An 18,944-nucleotide genomic window follows, 5' to 3' on the forward strand; every position below is an offset into this window, starting at 1 on the left:
TCCACTTAAACTGTGGTTTATTTGATTTTGATTAAACTGGTTTTTATATTTTGTATATGTCTTAATGGAAAATGACAAGTGTCATTGCTCTTAACATCTGATGAGATTCAGATGCTGACAATTCCATGTGATATCTTCCACACCTGGAAGTACTTTTTACAATCTGTTTCCAACCACTTGCTGAAATTCTTTATTACTCTTTGAGTAGATAATTTTTTCTGCAACCATTCTCTGCAGATTGCTTCAGGACTATATTTTTTTCTGATTATTTTCTTTGCTGGACCAAAAAGGTTCAGACACATCTGACTAAACTGGCACATGTTTCTTTCTCAGCTCAAAGTTCAGAATAACCATATTCACCTCATTTTCTTTATAGACACTGTAATGCCTTACAGAAAGTGCCTTTTTTTGAGCACACATTTAGCAGTAATAATCCTGGCTATCAAGACAATTTAAAAACCTCATTGGCTAATATTCATTTTAACAAGAAAATCATGTTTTGGCTTTCCATCTTGTCTTATTTTTCATTTTCTTTTATAATTTAATCATTCCTGTTTTTCACGTTCCAGATAGACTTTGCATTCAGGGTATTGAGTCTATACTCATTTTGAAGTGTTTTCTTTTCCATATGCCTGTATTACCTTCTGCTGTGCAGAGCACTTGTTATGCATGCATGATCACAGAGTATTTCTACCATTAATTAAGATATGAAATTAAAGTGGGAAGTATGTTATTGGTTACATAATACAAACAATGCAAATTTGCTTAAAAAATGAAATTACTAAAATGTTAGCAAACCTCTTTATATTGTCAGAAATAATGTTTACAATCTACATGCAACAGCACAGCCAGAATTCACAAGTGGATTTGGAATATTATTACCACTTCAGAAAGATACACATAAAAGCCCTGGAAAGTTCATTTAGTTTGTAAATATATGTGAGAGGAAAACACAGGTTTGTCTCTTCTGCTGCCCATTCCTGCCCCCAGCTTCCCCTGATTCCACTAATCAGGCTTCCACTGCTTGTGTAACAGCAGCTTTCCTGGAAATCTGATTAGAAATTCTAGCAGAAAAATTATATTTTCTTAGAAATTAAATGTTTCACATCAATGTAAGGGGATTTGATGGACTTCTGACAAACAACCACAAGTGTATTTCCAAAAGCAATTTGAAAGGTTTTTCGCCCCGGACTCCCAAATTTTGCTCTTAGAAGGTATCAAACAAACCCTATGGTATCCAAGATGCTGACTGATCTAGAACTGAAAGCCTTGCAGCTTCCAGAAACCAAACCAGAATGTGTCAACAACAGTTGACCCAGTCACCTCTACAAAAACCTCCTGTTCATTCACACAGCACCCTACAACACTCCTTACCTTGATGCTACACTAAAAACGCCTTCTCCAAGTGCTCTCCAGAAAGGACTCAAACCATTCTACATGCTTAGAATACTAATTTTTCATACAAAACAGTTTTACTACTTGCTTTACAGTATCTACACATGCATATTTCTGCTAAATGTTCACGTTTGGATATTAAGTGTGCAGACATCTTTCTGACCCTGTTACTTCACTGCTTTTCCCTCCCCTTTGCTGTATTTTTGCTGTAAGAGCTGTTCATGGCTCCCCTCTGCAACAGGTGGGGTTAATGCCATTTGTGCAATGTAAAATAATAAGTAATAACCATGAAATGCATGGTTCCCTGGGACTCTGTGATAACTCTAGGTATAAAGAATGCCACAGGCTGGGAATAGGCTCATTAATAAAATTGCACTCAGAAGAGTGACTTGTTTACTTACACACAATGGAAAACAACACATTATAAACCCCTGCATTAAAAAGAAATTATGATCACAACTTCACAACAAATGGTGAGGATATTATCATGTACCTGCCTCACACAAAACAAACCATCAGACAAAAGGCTTTGAGGGTGATTTGTCAAGAACATATACTTAGGTCCCACTCTTATTGCACAAAGAGTTCAATGTTTTCCAAAACATACAGAAAGAGTTGACCTCCTTTAAAGATCCAGTCCTTTGTTAACATTTTTTTTTTTTTTTTTAAATTAGGGCAGATTTTTGTGAACACTGGCTGCAACCTCAGCACACCACCATGTTTTCTGCAATTTGGGTACTCACTTGCTATGCTGAGATGAATAAAGGGACTTGTCTTGTTCTCCCCATTCTTTTCATTGACTGCCTGGACATAGTAGCCTCCTGCATCCGTCACTGATGTTGCCAGGATGACCAGCTGGTTCTCCAGTGTGATGGCTCTGTTTGGGAAAGAGAAGGATCACAATGAAACCAAAAGGATGGTACCCACCAGGCAAAAATGGTTCAACACTAACCAAGATGTCAAAGAACCAAAACCAACCCGATTTCAAACACATTCATAAATTCCGCTTAACATCTTTGGTGCCTCTGAGCTTTTTCTCTGTTTAGATCATGTAAGATGTTTACAGCAACATGCAGAAAGCTACAGCATATGGAACTAGAACAGTTCAACTGCCAAGAAGTTACACAAGAAATAGCAAGGGACAACAGAAAGCAATAGTCAGCGAACTGCATCGTTATGGGGTGAGCCCAGTCCTGGCACACATCAGGATGCTGCAATGTCAGGTGAGAAAACCTGCTCACCAGGTGAGAGCTCAGCTATTAAGGACTGATACTCAGGGAATAAAAACAGCTCATTCAGTGAAGAGAAGAAAAATGTTAAAATCAAAGGCAGCAGACCCTCAGAAGAAAAACTTTGTGTTTATGTCATCCCTAATTATCACATCACAGACTAGAACACTGGCAAGTTAGAGCCTAATTGAAATACACATATGATGTGTGTGTAGACAGGGAGGGAAGAGTTTTCCTTTAACCTAAAGCAGGTAGAGAAGCACAGCTCTGTAGTCAGCACCTGTGTAGGCCTGAAGGAGTCAATAAATGTCATTGTATAACACAAGTCTGTTCTTGCTTAGGCTGCTGCAAAACACATCTCTATAAACTCCCTCCTAGGCAGCATTTCTCATGTGTTAGATAATCTTTACTATACAAGATGAAGGTTTAATCTAGAGAAAACGTAAAAATTTAAGGACTTAACAGGACATGGGATGCTCAAAAAACAGATAAGAATAAAAGATGTGAAATCCCAGAAAAGACCTGCTGAGCAAAGAGCTCACACTAATGCAGACCAGGACAGGCACAGGCTTGGAAATCTGAATGTGAGACTTGAACAAACTCCTTCCTTCACTTATATTACTTGATGAGAAGCCCCACTGAGGTCAGCTGTGCTATTAGTCATATCCTTGAGCATGAGGTTGGAACAACATTTAAAATCATTATACTGGATGAAATAATTCATACATCACTGTGCCTCAAAGAGAGTCAGTGCTAAGTCAAAGTATTAGTATATTAATCAATCAATAATGAGCACTCCTGCATTCCTTCCTCCTGTTTTGGCATGGAGTGGTTAATGGTAATAATTAGCAACTATTTTGCTTCTCAAAAAGCATTTAAAGCAATAGGGGAAATTACACATTCCTCCTGTAGTATACTGGTTATTATGCAGGTATATGGCTGTGTGTCACAGAAAATGAGAGGGAAAGCAGAGCAGTGTTCAAATGCTTTGTGTTTGATTCACACCACTTCAATTTTCTAATATGGATACAAAAAAAGCCCTGAGCTTCTATAAAGCTATCAGTACATAGCAATAAATACACTCTTGAAAAATATATAAGACTATATTTTCAGCTCTGATCATGCATCAGCTAAAGATCCCGTTTCCATTACCTTTATTGACCATTTTTATTATAAAAACTGTTAAAGAAAACTTTCTTTTTAATTTAGTGAACCTCTGCAAGCTTAATTGACTTAGAAAATTAATCAGACTCCGTGATAGATTTACAGAGTGTGGATGTAAAATACAATTAATATGGTATTTGATAAGGCAAATAAAGATAAAATTTCAATGACGTGCTAATAAATGAATATTAAAAAAGATATTTACATTAATTTCTACTTTAGTTCTAAAGGAAGTAGCATTATAAAGATTCTTTGAAAATAGTGAGCAATATTTCAGACTTTGATACCAGCTGCAAGTGCACCCAAAGGTTTAAAGATGATTCTTGAATACTGGAGAGGTGCATGCTGCTATTATCTGTAATAAATTGGCTGAAAATTTGATACTTAAACAATTATATTCATTATATACTAATCAGGAGCAAAGGGAAAAAATATTAAGAAAATTGTTCACAGTTGAATTATGTTACAAAAATATTTATTGGGAGTAAAACTCAGCATTTCTGAGTGAAACAAGTACATTTTAAAGACTGAATGAACATATATTTGAACCACAAAAGCTTAGTACAGGAGGGCTAAACATTATAAATCATGTGTTCAAAATAGTGCAAAAAGTTTGATACTTATTTGAACAGAAAAAAAAAAAAGATTTAGAAGACAAAGAAACTACTGAAAACAACTCATTGGGGTCATCCATTATGTAGCCAAATTCTAGTTAAATTAATACCTCCAAACCATCTATTAATACATATTCATATCATATATTACAGATTCATATAAACTGAAGCTATTCATACCTTAATAACGCTCTGAAAAATTGAATGTTTCAATTTCATTAACTAAGGACAGGTATAGAGCAAGACAGGAGCCTTCACAGGCAGCAGACTCTGGGAGTTTTATTTAGATCAAGTGTGAGTCCTGTGCATCAGGAAAATCAATTAGTCACATTTTAAGGACTCATTAATTCCAGTGTTTCTAAACCATCTGAAGATCCATGCCCCAGCCCTTACCAATGTTGCTCAACAGCTGCACAGAACACTTAAATTTGGCTTAAAATGTTTGTGTTTACTGTTTATTTTCATTATCTGATATAACTTTCAAATTGCAACAGCACCACTCTGATGTTCCAGGAAAAATCTGATTCCTGGCTGCTCAGTTTACCAGCATATTTGAGGAAGAAGACTGCAGCAGATGCAGTGGGCCCATCAGTAATTCATACCCAGCACAGAATTCATGAAAAATATAAATATTGCTTTTTTTAAAGCAATATTGAATTTAACTCAATCTAACATTTTCAAGACAGGAGCAACTGGCAAGTAAACTAAGCAGACTGATCCTTTGGGATTCCCCAGGCATAGAAAAAGGAGCATTTTAAATCATGCTTTTTAATAGAAGAATTTCTAAAATTTCTCTGGAGTTCAGTGGGAGCCTTTAGGGAACAGCAGCCAATATACAAAAAGCAAGGTACATGGCTGTGAGTGGTAGGCAGTTAGGATGATGGATTCAGGGCTGTGATGTCCAAGAAACATTTCAGTGAAACCTTTGCCACAAAAGCAGAGACACTGAACAGACTGATCTGAAAGCTCAGATCTATTGAAACTCCAAGCCATGTTTATGACACATTCCCTAATCCCTAGGATAGGAGAAGGCAGCAATGGTAGAGAAAAGTAATGTTATATACCAAATTCTTCTAAGGATCTGAAGGTATAAATGGGCACCTAATGAGGTTTTCATTACTTCCATTTATTGAAGCCAGAGTTTAGCACTTAGATACATTCAGGGGTTTTTAATTACAGATTTCCCCACTGTTCAAATATTTTAAAAAACAAAAAATAGTATCTTAAAGTTGGACCTAAAGCTTATGGAAATTTTTTCTGTTAATATCAGTGGAACATGAATTAGGCCTTTAGAAATAAAGGGAATTTCCCAAAGGGGATACCATTAATATAGCATTTAAGTCAATGTTTTTGCAGTTAAGTACATTTTTCCTGCATTGAAAACTACCTCATTTATTAAAATGCTGCAAATGAATTCTGCAGGATCTTAAATAGGTGGATTTCATATTAAAAAACAATACAATATTAAGGGAAAATCCCAAAATCTACTCTACAAATGGATAATTCCCAAGAGTTGGATATTTGTTAGGTTATTAGTCTACCAGATTACACAATAAATAGATAACACGAGGTTATGAAAACATCATAAAATGGAAATCAGAGTAACCTGATTAGGCTTTCTCTTAGAAGGCCACCATCTGCTCATGAACCAGTGTGCTGTATTTCAGTAGAAAGGCCTTCATAAAGCCTCTTTCCTAATATTATCTCCAGCTAATACAAATACCAATCCCTCTTTAACATGATATTTTTTCCTAGAAAACCTCTGTTTCCCATTTAAAAACTTTTGTCCACGTTGCACAGGAAGCAGAGATCTCTCTCTGCAAGCCAGACACCACAGAGTAACAGGGATGGGAAGAGAGAAAAGGGAGATTACGGATGAATAACATAATTACTAAAAGACTTCCCCCATGGATTTCCCCTTTTGAAAAAACAGACAGAATCAGTGCAGTTAAAAACACAGCTGTTCCACTAAAATCCTGACTGGGAGCAGGGCATGCTTGGCTTAGCAGAGTGAACATTTCACCACCCATGTGTCTTCCAATCCTGATGGGGAATTATTACTCAAAATTATTTAGAATACATCAGCAAACAGTCCAGGTTTTACAGGACTCAAACACAGAGCAAAATATTCACATATGTGCTGCACAGCAACACGTCCATAGCAACAAATCACTAAAAGCTGTGACTGGATGGCAGTTCTACCAAATATTATTCAAATTCCAGGTATATTGTTACTGGAAATCAATCATCTATTAACAAAAACTTTATACTTACACAGTCACTGAATATTAAGTATAGCTACATTAATTAATGCATTGATTTTAGAATCAATGCTTGTTTATAGTGTTGCTTCTCTAGTTTTGGTACCACTAATGCTTCTAGGAAGGGGTGGGATTTCTAGCCAAGAAAACTTCCCAAGGTTACACAAGGAAAACCAGGACAGTCCTGATGCCAGGTAGAGGTGGAATACTAGTCTGGAATAAAGCAAGATGAGCTATTAAGAGGTTTAGCTGATATATTTCAGGAGGAAATGTGACAAGTGGCAGATTTTCCATGTTTTACTCTTGGTTTCCCTATTCTCTAGCATTAGCTTTGCAGCTTGCAAGGTCTTGGTTAGGCTGTGGGCATTTTTTATTCCCTACATTTGTTCATAAGCACATTATACAAAACCTGTTCTGTGTAAAACAAGTAAGGCTGGAACAGAAGGAGACGGAAAACCATACTTGATAAATCATCAGTGATCTACTACCTGACTGGAAAGATGTATCAGGTAGAAACCCAGTGGGTCTGCCTTTGACCTGGCATTATTTAATGTTTTCACTGGTGTTTTTTGAATTAATTTTGGAATTCACTTACTAAATCCACTGAAAATTCCCAAAGACTCAGGAAGACAGAATTAGAATTCCAAATGCAGAAGATTTGTTGAAGCCTCTCCACAAGACTGAGGATTGCAGTTCAACAACCAAATTCAGAACACTGTATTTGTGATGGAATAACTGACTACAGAACAGGCAAACCTCATAACAGGGTGAGCAAAACCAGCACCATTGGAAAACCTGATAAATAACCCTGGGTCTGAACACGAGTGGCCTTCACTGTTTTGGCTACCAGATTGAAAGATGGGCTAGTCAAGAGAGAATGAAAGCCACACATCAGAACCATCCAATCCCCCCCACCAAGCATCCAAACCCAAACTAATCTAATCATAACAGGAAGAATACTCAAAAAACAAAAAAGTAATTGTAAGTGTCATCATATATGTAGAGAACTGCTATGAAGGAGTTACTCAGATTTACACAAAATCATCAAATAGTGAGTCTTGTTAAAAAAATCTTAGTAGCTGACCCTTGTAAAAGCATATTTTTAGTCTCTGGAGATAGAGGCTTGCAGAAAGCCTGTTCAGAGGAATTATACCAGATATATATTTTAAATCATACTTCTATCAGGCTATTAGTGGTCTAAAGACTAAAAAAACCAAAACAACAAAACCATAAAACCATCAAGAAACCAAGATGATCACTATATAACAGCTCACAAGAGGTGTCTGCAGTGAGAGAGACAGTTCTACCAGTCCAGAAGCAAGCATTTACAGCAAACTAAGCAATAATACTCAGAAGTGCATTTCTTATGTTAAAATGTTCTCTCCCCCCAGGTTTTCAGCAGCTTCAATTATTATTTAATGCAACTTAATTATTATCACACAACTCTACTACCTTGCTTTTTGGGGTTTTTTTTTTTTGTTGTTGTTTTAATTTATTATTACATTTTAAGGAACAAGGCTTAGTACAGCTGATTTAAGAACCTATGTGTGATTAAATCACAGCTCCTGGGTGTTATCTTTGAGCCACGCTGACGTGTGCCTGGATGTGCTACTCCAGCAACAGCAGTTCCCATCCTAGAAAAAAAAAAATCCAGGCTTTCAAGATAAAACACCCATCTCAGTCAACAACTGAAACCAAAGGCTTGGAATAAAAGAAGTCAATTTTCTCCAGCCTCCTCCTCTTACTGCATTCAAGATACTTGTAAACAGAGTACTTATTTTCTTCTCTGTCCAGGTTATCATATAATCACCCCATTGAACCCTACTTGTGACATCCCTAGCTGTTGCTATGGGCATAGATAGAAAAACAGGGGGAAATTTGTTAATATAAATGGGTTACTTAAACAAAACCTTGCTGTTAAAAAGTATCCCTGCTTGTTGATCTACACAGCTCACTGACTTCACTGGTGACAAGCACAAAGAATGTTTGTAACCATTTGGGATTTTATAGTTCAGTTTCTAGATACAAACAGACATGAATATTGCTCCATTTTGTGATGTTTCTCCCCAATTGATTATTGAAGGTGTCGTGGTTTTTTTTAAAGATCGATTTTTTTCCCTCCTTACCTTCCCTGTGAAAGAAAAAATTCTGTTATTAAATTATATCCTTACTTCTGATAAAACATGTCAGCAGAACAGTATGTGGTACAGTGGTTTTAATGAGCTTCCTGTTGAGTATTGAATCTTCGTCCTATTATTTCACCAAGGTATACACCACAGAATAAAAACAAATGTAAAGCATCACTGGGAACTGCACTGACTATAAAACAAATTAGCAGTGGTAAGGCCCTGTTACAGGGCAATGCACTAAAGAGATAATCGATTATTTGACAGAAAGAAACTTCAACCTCTTAACAGTGTATTTAACAGATACATTTGGATGTGCCCCAACTGTGCCTACTTAAGTGCTCCCAACCTCTGTTTATTCATGTTCCTGAATCCCTCTCAACACCTTCCCTGCCATTTTATTCCTGATTCCAGGCAAGCCTCATTCAAACCCATCCCATTTTCATGGAGGGGCAGCTGAGAATAAGATTTAGCACAGCTGCTGCTGTACAAACACATCTAGGCTCAAGGAAAAAAAAAAATTAAAAAAAAATCTATCACAACAACCAAAGTAATCACAGAGATTAGAAATAAAATTTCAAATTTCAGACAGGTCAATGCAAAACTCATACATTTGGTCAGCTTTCTCAGCTGAACCAAACCCTTCTTCATCAGCTAACTACATGCACATGAGTGTGGTTAAAATTAAGGCATTGAGTACACAGGGCCCTGATAGAAATCATGTGGTTCTTATCATGAAACCTGAAAGCAGCTGCATAGCACTATTGGAGATGAAACAGCCACATGTTGTGACAGACCACCAGGGGCCTCTGCAATGACCTTATTGTCACAGCAGCCAAAGCCACTGTTTTGCTCCCAGGACCAGAAATATATATCCATGGTACAAGCACTACATCCAGACTCCCCACACTGGCCCTACAAGTGAGGGCAGCAGTACCCAAGAAACCATTTAACACATTTAGGTGACCCAAGCTTGAAATAAATGGGGGAGTTTCCTAAGACAAGGAAGATTTTGCAGCCACAAATTTCTACACTTTTACTGAAGAGCAGTAAAGAGAATGTTACAGTCCAGAACTAACAATCTCTAGGCCATTAGTTTTTAGATGCATTGGTTCTCATTTTAATAGTACCAAATCTTTAACCAAGGAATATTGATGTAATAAAAAGTAGTGAGTGGCCAAAACCTCAACCTCTGCTGCTGCCACCTGTATAAAAAAAAAGCAGCAGAGGGGAGCAACAAAGCAATTTATTTAGACAGGTTTTACTATGAAAGATAATTAAAGATTTAGAAGCCTGGATCAATGGAACAGCTCCCACTACCTATGTACACTGCTGCAGATTGCTGAGAGCAGCACTTGTGTTACTGCTGCAAATTCATTCTCCAATGTTATTATGCAGTATCTTAGGTTTGCTGTCTACATCAAAATAGGGATTTTGTGGAGTTATTTCTACTCACCCAGTGTTAAGACACCTACTATTGTAACACAGCACAAATTGAGCACAGGCCCAGGAGCCAAGCACACCCAGGCTTTGCCAGTGATCCGTAGCCTTGGGTGATGTTTAGCTTTTCAGTCTCTAAGTTTTGCCAAGAGACAGCAAGGATAATATATGTAAGACTTCCTTTTTATGCTGAAAAATTTATCTCAAGGCCTAAATAGTTAATACTCCTGGCACTCAAAAATGCAAAAGATTATGTAAGTGCTAAATCTTAATGCTCTTTATTTTCTCTCCCTGTGTTTCAGTTTGACTGCCAGGCATTTTGTTACAACTTTAGGCAAAACAACTTCTTGCTTTGTGATTTTCAACTGCTTTAACATTTCCTGAATTGGACCCACGGGGCAGGTGAGCATTGCTTTCCAAACACCAATCTTCTAATAACTCATAGAATTGCTCTATTTCTTTCAACAGAACACCCTCGTACTGAGTACAGATGCATTTAGGAACAAACATACTTGCCACAAACTCCCTAAAATCCTGGTTATTGAAAATAAGGCAGTGGAAAAAATTTCAAGCCAGTCAATTGCAGATTTTTAATTTATTTTTTTTTTTTAAGCCACTAATACAAACATTCCAAAGCATTTGAGCTAATGACAACAAACCAAAGAAAACACTGGTTAAAAAAACCAAACAAACATGAAAGCTTCAGCAGAAACTAAAAGGAAGCAGTGAGTCCCTATTTCTGTCATAAATAGGCCATGCAGTGACATAAAATCAAAGCCAGGTTGGATATATCCAGCCATATGTTGAGCATACATATGAAGCCAAACACTGGAAACTTTGGAAAAAAACAAAATCATGTAACATCAGAGCAGCATTTTGTGTTATATTTTCCACCCAAAAATGATTTCCTGTCAATAAGGTGTGAAACAGAGCACAGTAAGCAACTGGAAAATATTGCTCCATCAATAGCCTTTTATCTGTTCATTTAGGTCTGCAGCATGCATTACTAGGCAAAAATAACACAAGCTGAATATTTTTCAGAAAAAGGAGAAATAACTCATTCCAATAAATGAGGGGAACATACATAAAGCTGTTGTGTAGCAAAGCTACAGAATTCTGAATGTTGGAAAGCAAAGTTATGAAAGGATTTATTTGAGAGATTGAGAAACTAAATGTAATTCCATCTAAACCTAACCATTTAATCACCCCTTTCCCAGGCAAAGTTACAATACATATATTAAAAACTATGAAACCTTAATGTGAACAGTAGCATCTTTTAAAATAAAGGGGCCTGGAAGGCAGTCTTCAGGCATTCAGAAGTACAGATCCCTTCTGAGATCCGTTTCCATGTTGTATTTGAAACCTGCTTGCAGAGCTTGACTCCAAATAGCCATAAAGAACACTCCAGTGGCCAGCTAACAGGTGAATAACTCTTGATTAAAGGAGCAACAGACCATATAGATATTTCTGCTACCAACTTTGTTGCCAAAACCTGGAAAATAGGTAACCTATCAGTTACATTTATTTTTAAATTAGTTTAAAGTCAATACATGGGCGTTTCTGTATGACTTACTATTATTTGACTTCTGAAATCAATGCCACAGATTTCCTTGCACTGGAGCAGCAAGACATTCAGGCCATGTGGTTGTAAAGTTTAAGCAAGTCAGAAAACATAAGTTTGTGTATTAAATCAAGTAAATCTTTCCAGTCTTCTAGTAGAATGACAGCAAATTCCACTTTAGGAATAGTCCCAGAGGTGGCATAGAAGGCAAAGAATTTCACCTCCCTTTTGGATACTGAAGCTGTAAGCACCACTTTCCCTCTAATGAAGAGCAATGGGGAGTATGCAAGTGAGACACTGCCTTGTTTGCATTTGCTGGATGATCCATAAACACTGAGCCTATTGAGCAGGCAAATGAAACCCTGAAATGTCTGTAGATGCCATTTGGTTTCTTTATTTTATGGCTACAATACGCTTTGCAGAGCATTTTTATTTTTCAATGCTGGAGAAACACTCAGCTATGAGTTACATGGCAGAACAACTCACAAATTCTGGAAAACAGGCACGTGTATTACCAGCCTAGCTGATATTCCTGTGGTTGTGAACAGAATGCTCAACATCTGGGCAATGCAAGAAACTTTCCACAATAGTTAGACCGGAGGAGAAAGCCTCTGATGCTCTCAAAGTCTTTGCTGCAATCTGTCCTCACATATTTATCTCCTTACTTGCAGACATTTCTGCTGCAGAGGTTTTAGGGATTTGCTCCTGCAACGCAGCAAAACTGCTCCCTGCTATTCCCCTCATCAGGAGAAGGGGGCTATTACTGAGTTAATGGACAGGAGACACAACAGTTCCATCACCTCCAGTTACTGACTCTTTTTATCCACTTCACCCTGTAATGAGGATCTCTGCTGGCTCACGTTTCCACAACGGCAGCATCAGCGATCCCCTAATCCTGCACCACATTAAAATGGAAAGATAGATGCAGGAAACCATTAGAATGCCCTTATCACTTGGCTGCAGGGTATAAACTTAAAACAGGAGATTGTTTTTCTGTTGAAAAGAAGGAAATAAATACATTTATTTAATTTTCTTCTTAAATAATCCTTATGAGTGTTGAGAGGATATTTTGATTATTGCTGTGAAGATAAACAACAAAACATTCTGTTCTATCTTACCTAAGTTAGATAGAAACAAATTCAATTCCTTCCTGCATGTTTTCCTCAGGTGCATTAACACACTTCTTTACATTCAAGAATCAACTTTTATTACAAGCTGAATGTGTAGGGAAAAGATAGATAGGGAAAGAAAGGAGAATGAACCGAATGCTAATGAGAAAGGAAAGTACAACAACCAATCCCTTTAATTAGACAACCATCTAAATTTTAAACTTCCAAGTTCTTTCTTCAGTTGTTACTGAACTCAGAAGATGGAAAATAGAAACAATGCTCAAATAAACCCTGCAGGCTACTTCAGTAAAAGCAATTTAAAAATTAACCTCTTCTCTCCTACAATGAAAAAGTGGCACAAGTGAAAGAAAACCAAGGGTTACATGAGAGCCAGGGCAACGATAACAACATACAAGCTTCTGAATACAATCTTGAAACCAGAGCCAACAAATAGTAGAAATACTAAGAGAGGCACACAGGATGTTTATGTAGACTTCTCATTTTCTGCCCTATATTATTTACCTAAAACATAAGAGCTATAACATTTATCTGGTTATACTGCAGCCTTTCCTGAATCATGTATAAGAATCAGGAAAATTACCATCTGCAACAAGTTTTGTTTACTTACTGATGCAGAAAAATAAAGACAGCTTCTTGCAGGTTTGTACTACTTAGCAAGGCAAACTATATGAAGATTTTTATCAACAAATGAGAAAAGACAGAAATAAGTTGACACAGAAGCCTTGTTTCAAGGTAGCTGAAGCACATTGTACAAGCCCTCAATGTTTAACTCAAAAGAGAAGCCAGACACAGGGGGATTGTAACTTTTCTTAAACCTAAAACAATTACAGGGGAGTGCAGGCTCACAGTTCCTCAACAGCTCCAAGTCTGCACTTCAGCTTAATAAACTCCCTGAGAAGTTGGAGACCACTGGGGAAGAGCAAGTCCTGGCCCTGCTCCCTTTAATTGAGTTCCTGGGTATGCCAATGAGCAGAAGAGAGGGCAACATCCAGGCTAAACCACACAGATCTGCATCTCAGGAGATGTGTCAGTGTTGCTACTCGATTGATCCCTTTGTCAACTGAAGTTTGTCCTTCAGCTCATTTCAACAGCTTGAATTTTTGAAGCAGATACTTTAAATTCCATTCCCTGGTGCCTCAAATGAGCTACCAGTGCTTACCCAAATGGCAGGAAATGTTACAATCAGAGAATCAAGTTTTAAGACTTAACGATATTGCTTAACAGATAATTTCAGTCTTCTCGGTTTAGATGACTTCACCCAAAAGGTCATGAAGATAATGTGCATTTTTTCCTCCCTCTTTCTTTACTCTTCACTACAGAGAGGCAACCAAAAAGAGTATCAGAGAATGAGAGTTACCTCACAAGACCAAAAGCAGCACTAACACCATCACACCTGCTTCCCTCCAAAAGCAGGTGAAAGACTGTTAAAGAAACTCCTCACTCTAAAAGCACAGGAAACAGAAGTGAAAAACCCTCCCCCAAAATCAAACACTTCGGTGAGGGAATTTTTTTCCCACATTCCTATTATCAATCAGAAGCAGAATCTCTGATGCCTCAAGAATGTAGCAAAATGTTGTTGTGAGGTTTTTTTGATGGTTTTTTTTTGGCTTTGTGTGTGGTTATTTTCATCTCTACAGCAATAACATTAATATAAAACATCTTCCTAAGAACAAAACTATTTTCTCCATCTGAAGCAGCTGGAGGTTTATTAGCATTGCTCCTCATAATTATCACCCTGAAGCTGAGCAAGTCAGAATAACTCTAGCCACAGAGACTGAGACTATTAAGCAGGGCACACTTCATCACAGTGTTGGGTACAGGGGGGATTGCTCTTCCAAACATGAGCACCACTTGGTTACACTTTTATCCTTACACATCATACATATTCATTACATTTCCATACAAGAAGCAGGGTTATTCAAACCATCTCCCAGAAGTTATTAGCATAAGATTCCACCCATCTCTGCATCAGCAATGTCTCCTTCTGGTCGTGGGTCATTGGGAGGAAGGCTGGAAGTCTTCTTCATGGTATACTTTTAACCCTGAGCCTTCAATTTTTGCACTTAGGAGAGAAATGCTGATGCAATGAACCAGAACCACTCGAGTCTGGCTTTTCTCTAAGCTTATCAGCATCACCTCCCATTTGCCCTTGCAATAAATCAGAGGTATCCTGCCTGGCAACATCCTCCCTGGTCATTTCATTGTTCCAGTGTTAGCAAGTTTTAAGCCTTTGCATCAACACCATCAGTTTCTGCTACACAGACTTCTGGACTATGAGACAGTGATGACTCTGGAGATGTGCAGCCCCCACTGCTCAGTCTGTGTCAGATGTCCCAACCTTGAGACAAAGTGCCAGTGAACCCACTTACAGGAGCCTGCAGCAATATGTAAAGGAAATGTTAAGATGGGCTGTGAAGATGGATGAGCAAACCCCAGAGCTCTGGCTTTCAATGCTTTATTGCTTTAAACCATACTTCATCCACTTAATGGAGATTTAAAATGGGTCCTTGGGACTGCTTTCAACCCAGAATGTACTTTAAGAAAAAAAACTATGTAAAACATTTGGTGAAACACAACTGCAATTCTAGAGAGCTAACATTTCCACATTCACTGCACTTTATGCAAACACTTGTAGTAACAAAAAATGGACAAATATTTTTGTTTGTTGTTCAACCAGAATTACCTGAGAGGATAAAAGGGTGCAGAGAGCACCAATCACCACTGACTTCTGCTGCTTTCTTGCACTATCCTGCACAAGTACAAATGCAGCCTGGACTGCAGAGCAGCACTGGGCTCTAGGAAGGCAAACACAGCATTTTTCAAACATACCCCTTTGAGTAGCAGCACTAAGAAGACCCTTTCTCTCACAAGTCACATCTTATCTCCCTCAGCCTTCCTCCCATCACAAAAAAAAAACCCTACCTTTTTTAGCATCTGATGGTACAACCTCTCCTCTGTTGTTACCTCCAGCCATAAAATTCCCTCAAAATCTTTCTGCTTTTGATCCTCTCTCCAAGCAGCTCTCCTGTTTTCCAGCAGCCAGCCCAAGCTCTTGTTTCCTCCACCTCCCTGACTATCTGGCTGAGCAAGTGGCAACACCTGCAGCTCATTTGGAATTAAGGGAATTATTGGCTAAACTCAGCTCAGCTGAGCCCAGCTGGAAGGAACTTTCCAGAAGCTGGGTACCCCTTTGGGGGCGTTTTCCTCTAACCTGCCATCTCATTGCCCAAAAAGATTGTAGAAACTTCTATTTGTACCCTCTGCTCGGTGAGGCCAGTTATGTCCATCAGAATGAAAAAGATTTTGCAGGAACAAACCACAGGCAGACATGCAGAAACAGAACAAATAATACCACATAAACTTAAGTCTTTTGGGAGGAGCCTTTGTCAAGATGTCCACGTTGTGCCAGATCTGACTTATTTCTCAGCTGCTGGCCTGCTTTTCCCAGCATGGAGTTTTGTGGGTAACAATCTATCTTTTAATGACAAATTCCACTGCTCCCATCACCTCTGAGCAGAAAGATCCAGAACTGAAATCCAGACTTGTGCTTTTTGATGTCTGGATGTTGGTCCACATAAACTTCTGATTCCATGATATATGGTCCACATTTATTGAATACACCTCTCTATATATTTTGTATCTAATCTGTAGACATATAAAGTTGCTTACAGAATATACATAGGTATTCCATAGCTCCTACATTATACCTCTCTATATATTTTGTATTTAATGTGTAGATTTAAAAAGATAGCTATAGAATATACATAGGTGTTCTATATCTCTTACACCTACAAGACAAATTTCTGTTTGAGTTACAGGATCTAAGCTACTGTTAATTTTAAGACACTATTAAAATTATATTTAACTCCAGTGTTTTTATTTGTGTCCTCACACTGATTGCATTTCCCTCTTTAAATAGTTGTTTTAAGAACAACTTTAAATTGTTTTAAGGAGAAGAAACGTGTTACTATTGAGGATATGCCTGCTCTCTTATTTAAGCTTTAAGATTTGCTTCCAACAGCCAAATAACTAGCAGGAAAGTGAAAGGTTAAAAACTTTGGAATCCATCTCTGCCAAAACAGTGAAAGAAAAATGAGATTGCTGAATAGCTGACAATGACTGCAGAATCAACACAGCAGTGATCTGCCTCTAAGCTGCAATGGGCAAAACCAAGGCATCTGCTGAAAAGCTTACACAAACTGTGGGATGAAAAGAGCAAGGAAACCACATAAAACACAGTTATTACAGGAGCTATAATTATGGCATTATTCTGAGGCATTTTCAATGTTGTGCACAATAAATGCTCTACGTTGTGAATATTTAATGATTATATGCTTACTCAAAGCCCTTAATGTACTTAAAATACAGGTATTTTTCATGTATTAAGAAGAAATTGCACATAATTTGTGTCCTAAGGATTTGTAGTTGAAATAGGTAGACATATTGTGAGTCTTCTGCAAATTTAAATCTTGAAGCTTTGGAAACTGGGCATATAGCCCAATTATATGATATATATATAACCACTGCACATTGATTTTCAGTATTTTTTGAAACAATAATCCACCATCTTGACCTCATGAAAACAAAATGTAACCTTTAGCTGGTGAACTGCAGCTATGTTCTGCATTATCATGTGTAAGAACTACCAATAAATATCTACCTCCAATTACACTTGCAGGAGATCTCTAAAAAGTCTCAAAAACTTCAGAACCTGCAAACATTCTTCAGTAATAACAAGTAAAAGATATATTCCCACAATAATACCAAGAAACATGATTCACTAAGTGTCAACAATAGCACCAACATAGTAGTTTCTACTAAACTACTTTCTATAAACTGTACATCCAACAACAATATAAAGAAGTCAGATTTTAGTATGCAATGCAGAGGCAAGACATGCAGTTTTCAGTGTGGTATAAAAATATAGGTGAAAAATTATTAGATTTTCCTAGTGTGCATTGAGGTTTTAGTACAGTAAACCTTGATAATGGATTTATTACTCTCTCTGCATTGCATCCTTATCTGACTGGAGAGAACTACAACTTGATGTATCTGGTTTTTATACTAGAAAAGGTTGACATTTTAAAACAGATGCTCTTGTAAGAATGCTACTGGTTTTGCTCAAAATCTGGTATTTCTTCAAATATTTTTAATCACTGAAAACTCAAAACAGTAGAAATAGCTTTTAATGCTGCTGGCTGGCTCATTGTAGCATGATGGGAATCTTGCAGATCTTACCAATTATTACCCTTTTAATGAACTGCTGATAACTGTTCTCAATTTCCCAACTCTCCATCCCTTTCCTAGTAACTTTTGGCAGACCAGACTTTCCTACAACTTATGAGGCAGTATCAAAAGCTTTGCCAAAATTAAGATGCATGACATCTGCTGCTCTGCTGGTATCTACAGAGCCTGCAATCAAACCACAGAAGAGTTCAACACAATCCATTTCTGACACATTTATATTGGTTGTTAAATGACCTTTCTTTTTTGTTTAGGAGATGAGAATTTGTTTCTTTGGCTGCTTATGACAGTATTTTTCCAGGAATGAGAAATAAGCTGACTGACATTTAATTTCCAGACTTCTTTTTCCCCTTCCTAAGAATAGGTATGACATTTCCTGGTGTTTTGCTCCCCAAGCTCATATTCTGCATTCATTCCCTAGGATAACTGCTAACAATTCCAAATCTTTCAGTAGGGTCTCTACATAACCTAGATAAAATTCACCTGGCCAATTGATTAAGAAATATTTAAGGCATGACATCAAGTAAGAGGGATGGTTATATATGTAATAAAGATGAAATATTGCATGTTTTCAAAAGCACCATGATGCTCTCATGTTTCGCTTTTTTTTTTTAATATTATCACTTATTTCCAATTTATTATCTCAGCAACACTGAATGCTCTGTCATTCAAGTTAACTGGAGAGCTCTTCTGATCCTCAGGATACAGTTTGTGGCCTTGGAAAGACATTGAATTAAGAAGAAAATTAATATTAACTAAATTAATCCTCTCAATCCATGC

General features: G+C 37.4%; 1 protein-coding gene across 1 annotated transcript in view; it reads right to left on the reverse strand.

Moving 5' to 3' along the window:
- SDK1 (sidekick cell adhesion molecule 1) overlaps positions 1-18,944 on the reverse strand; it is a 383,067-nt gene that overhangs the window by 204,764 nt on the left and 159,359 nt on the right. The window contains exon 6 of the mRNA XM_030459721.1: positions 2,139-2,272. Within this exon, the coding sequence (XP_030315581.1) occupies positions 2,139-2,272 (134 nt within the window). The remainder of the gene's footprint in view (positions 1-2,138; positions 2,273-18,944) is intronic.

The sequence above is a fragment of the Calypte anna genome, chromosome 14 (genome assembly GCF_003957555.1).
Source record: "Calypte anna isolate BGI_N300 chromosome 14, bCalAnn1_v1.p, whole genome shotgun sequence".
In the NCBI taxonomy this organism is placed as follows: domain Eukaryota; kingdom Metazoa; phylum Chordata; class Aves; order Apodiformes; family Trochilidae; genus Calypte; species Calypte anna.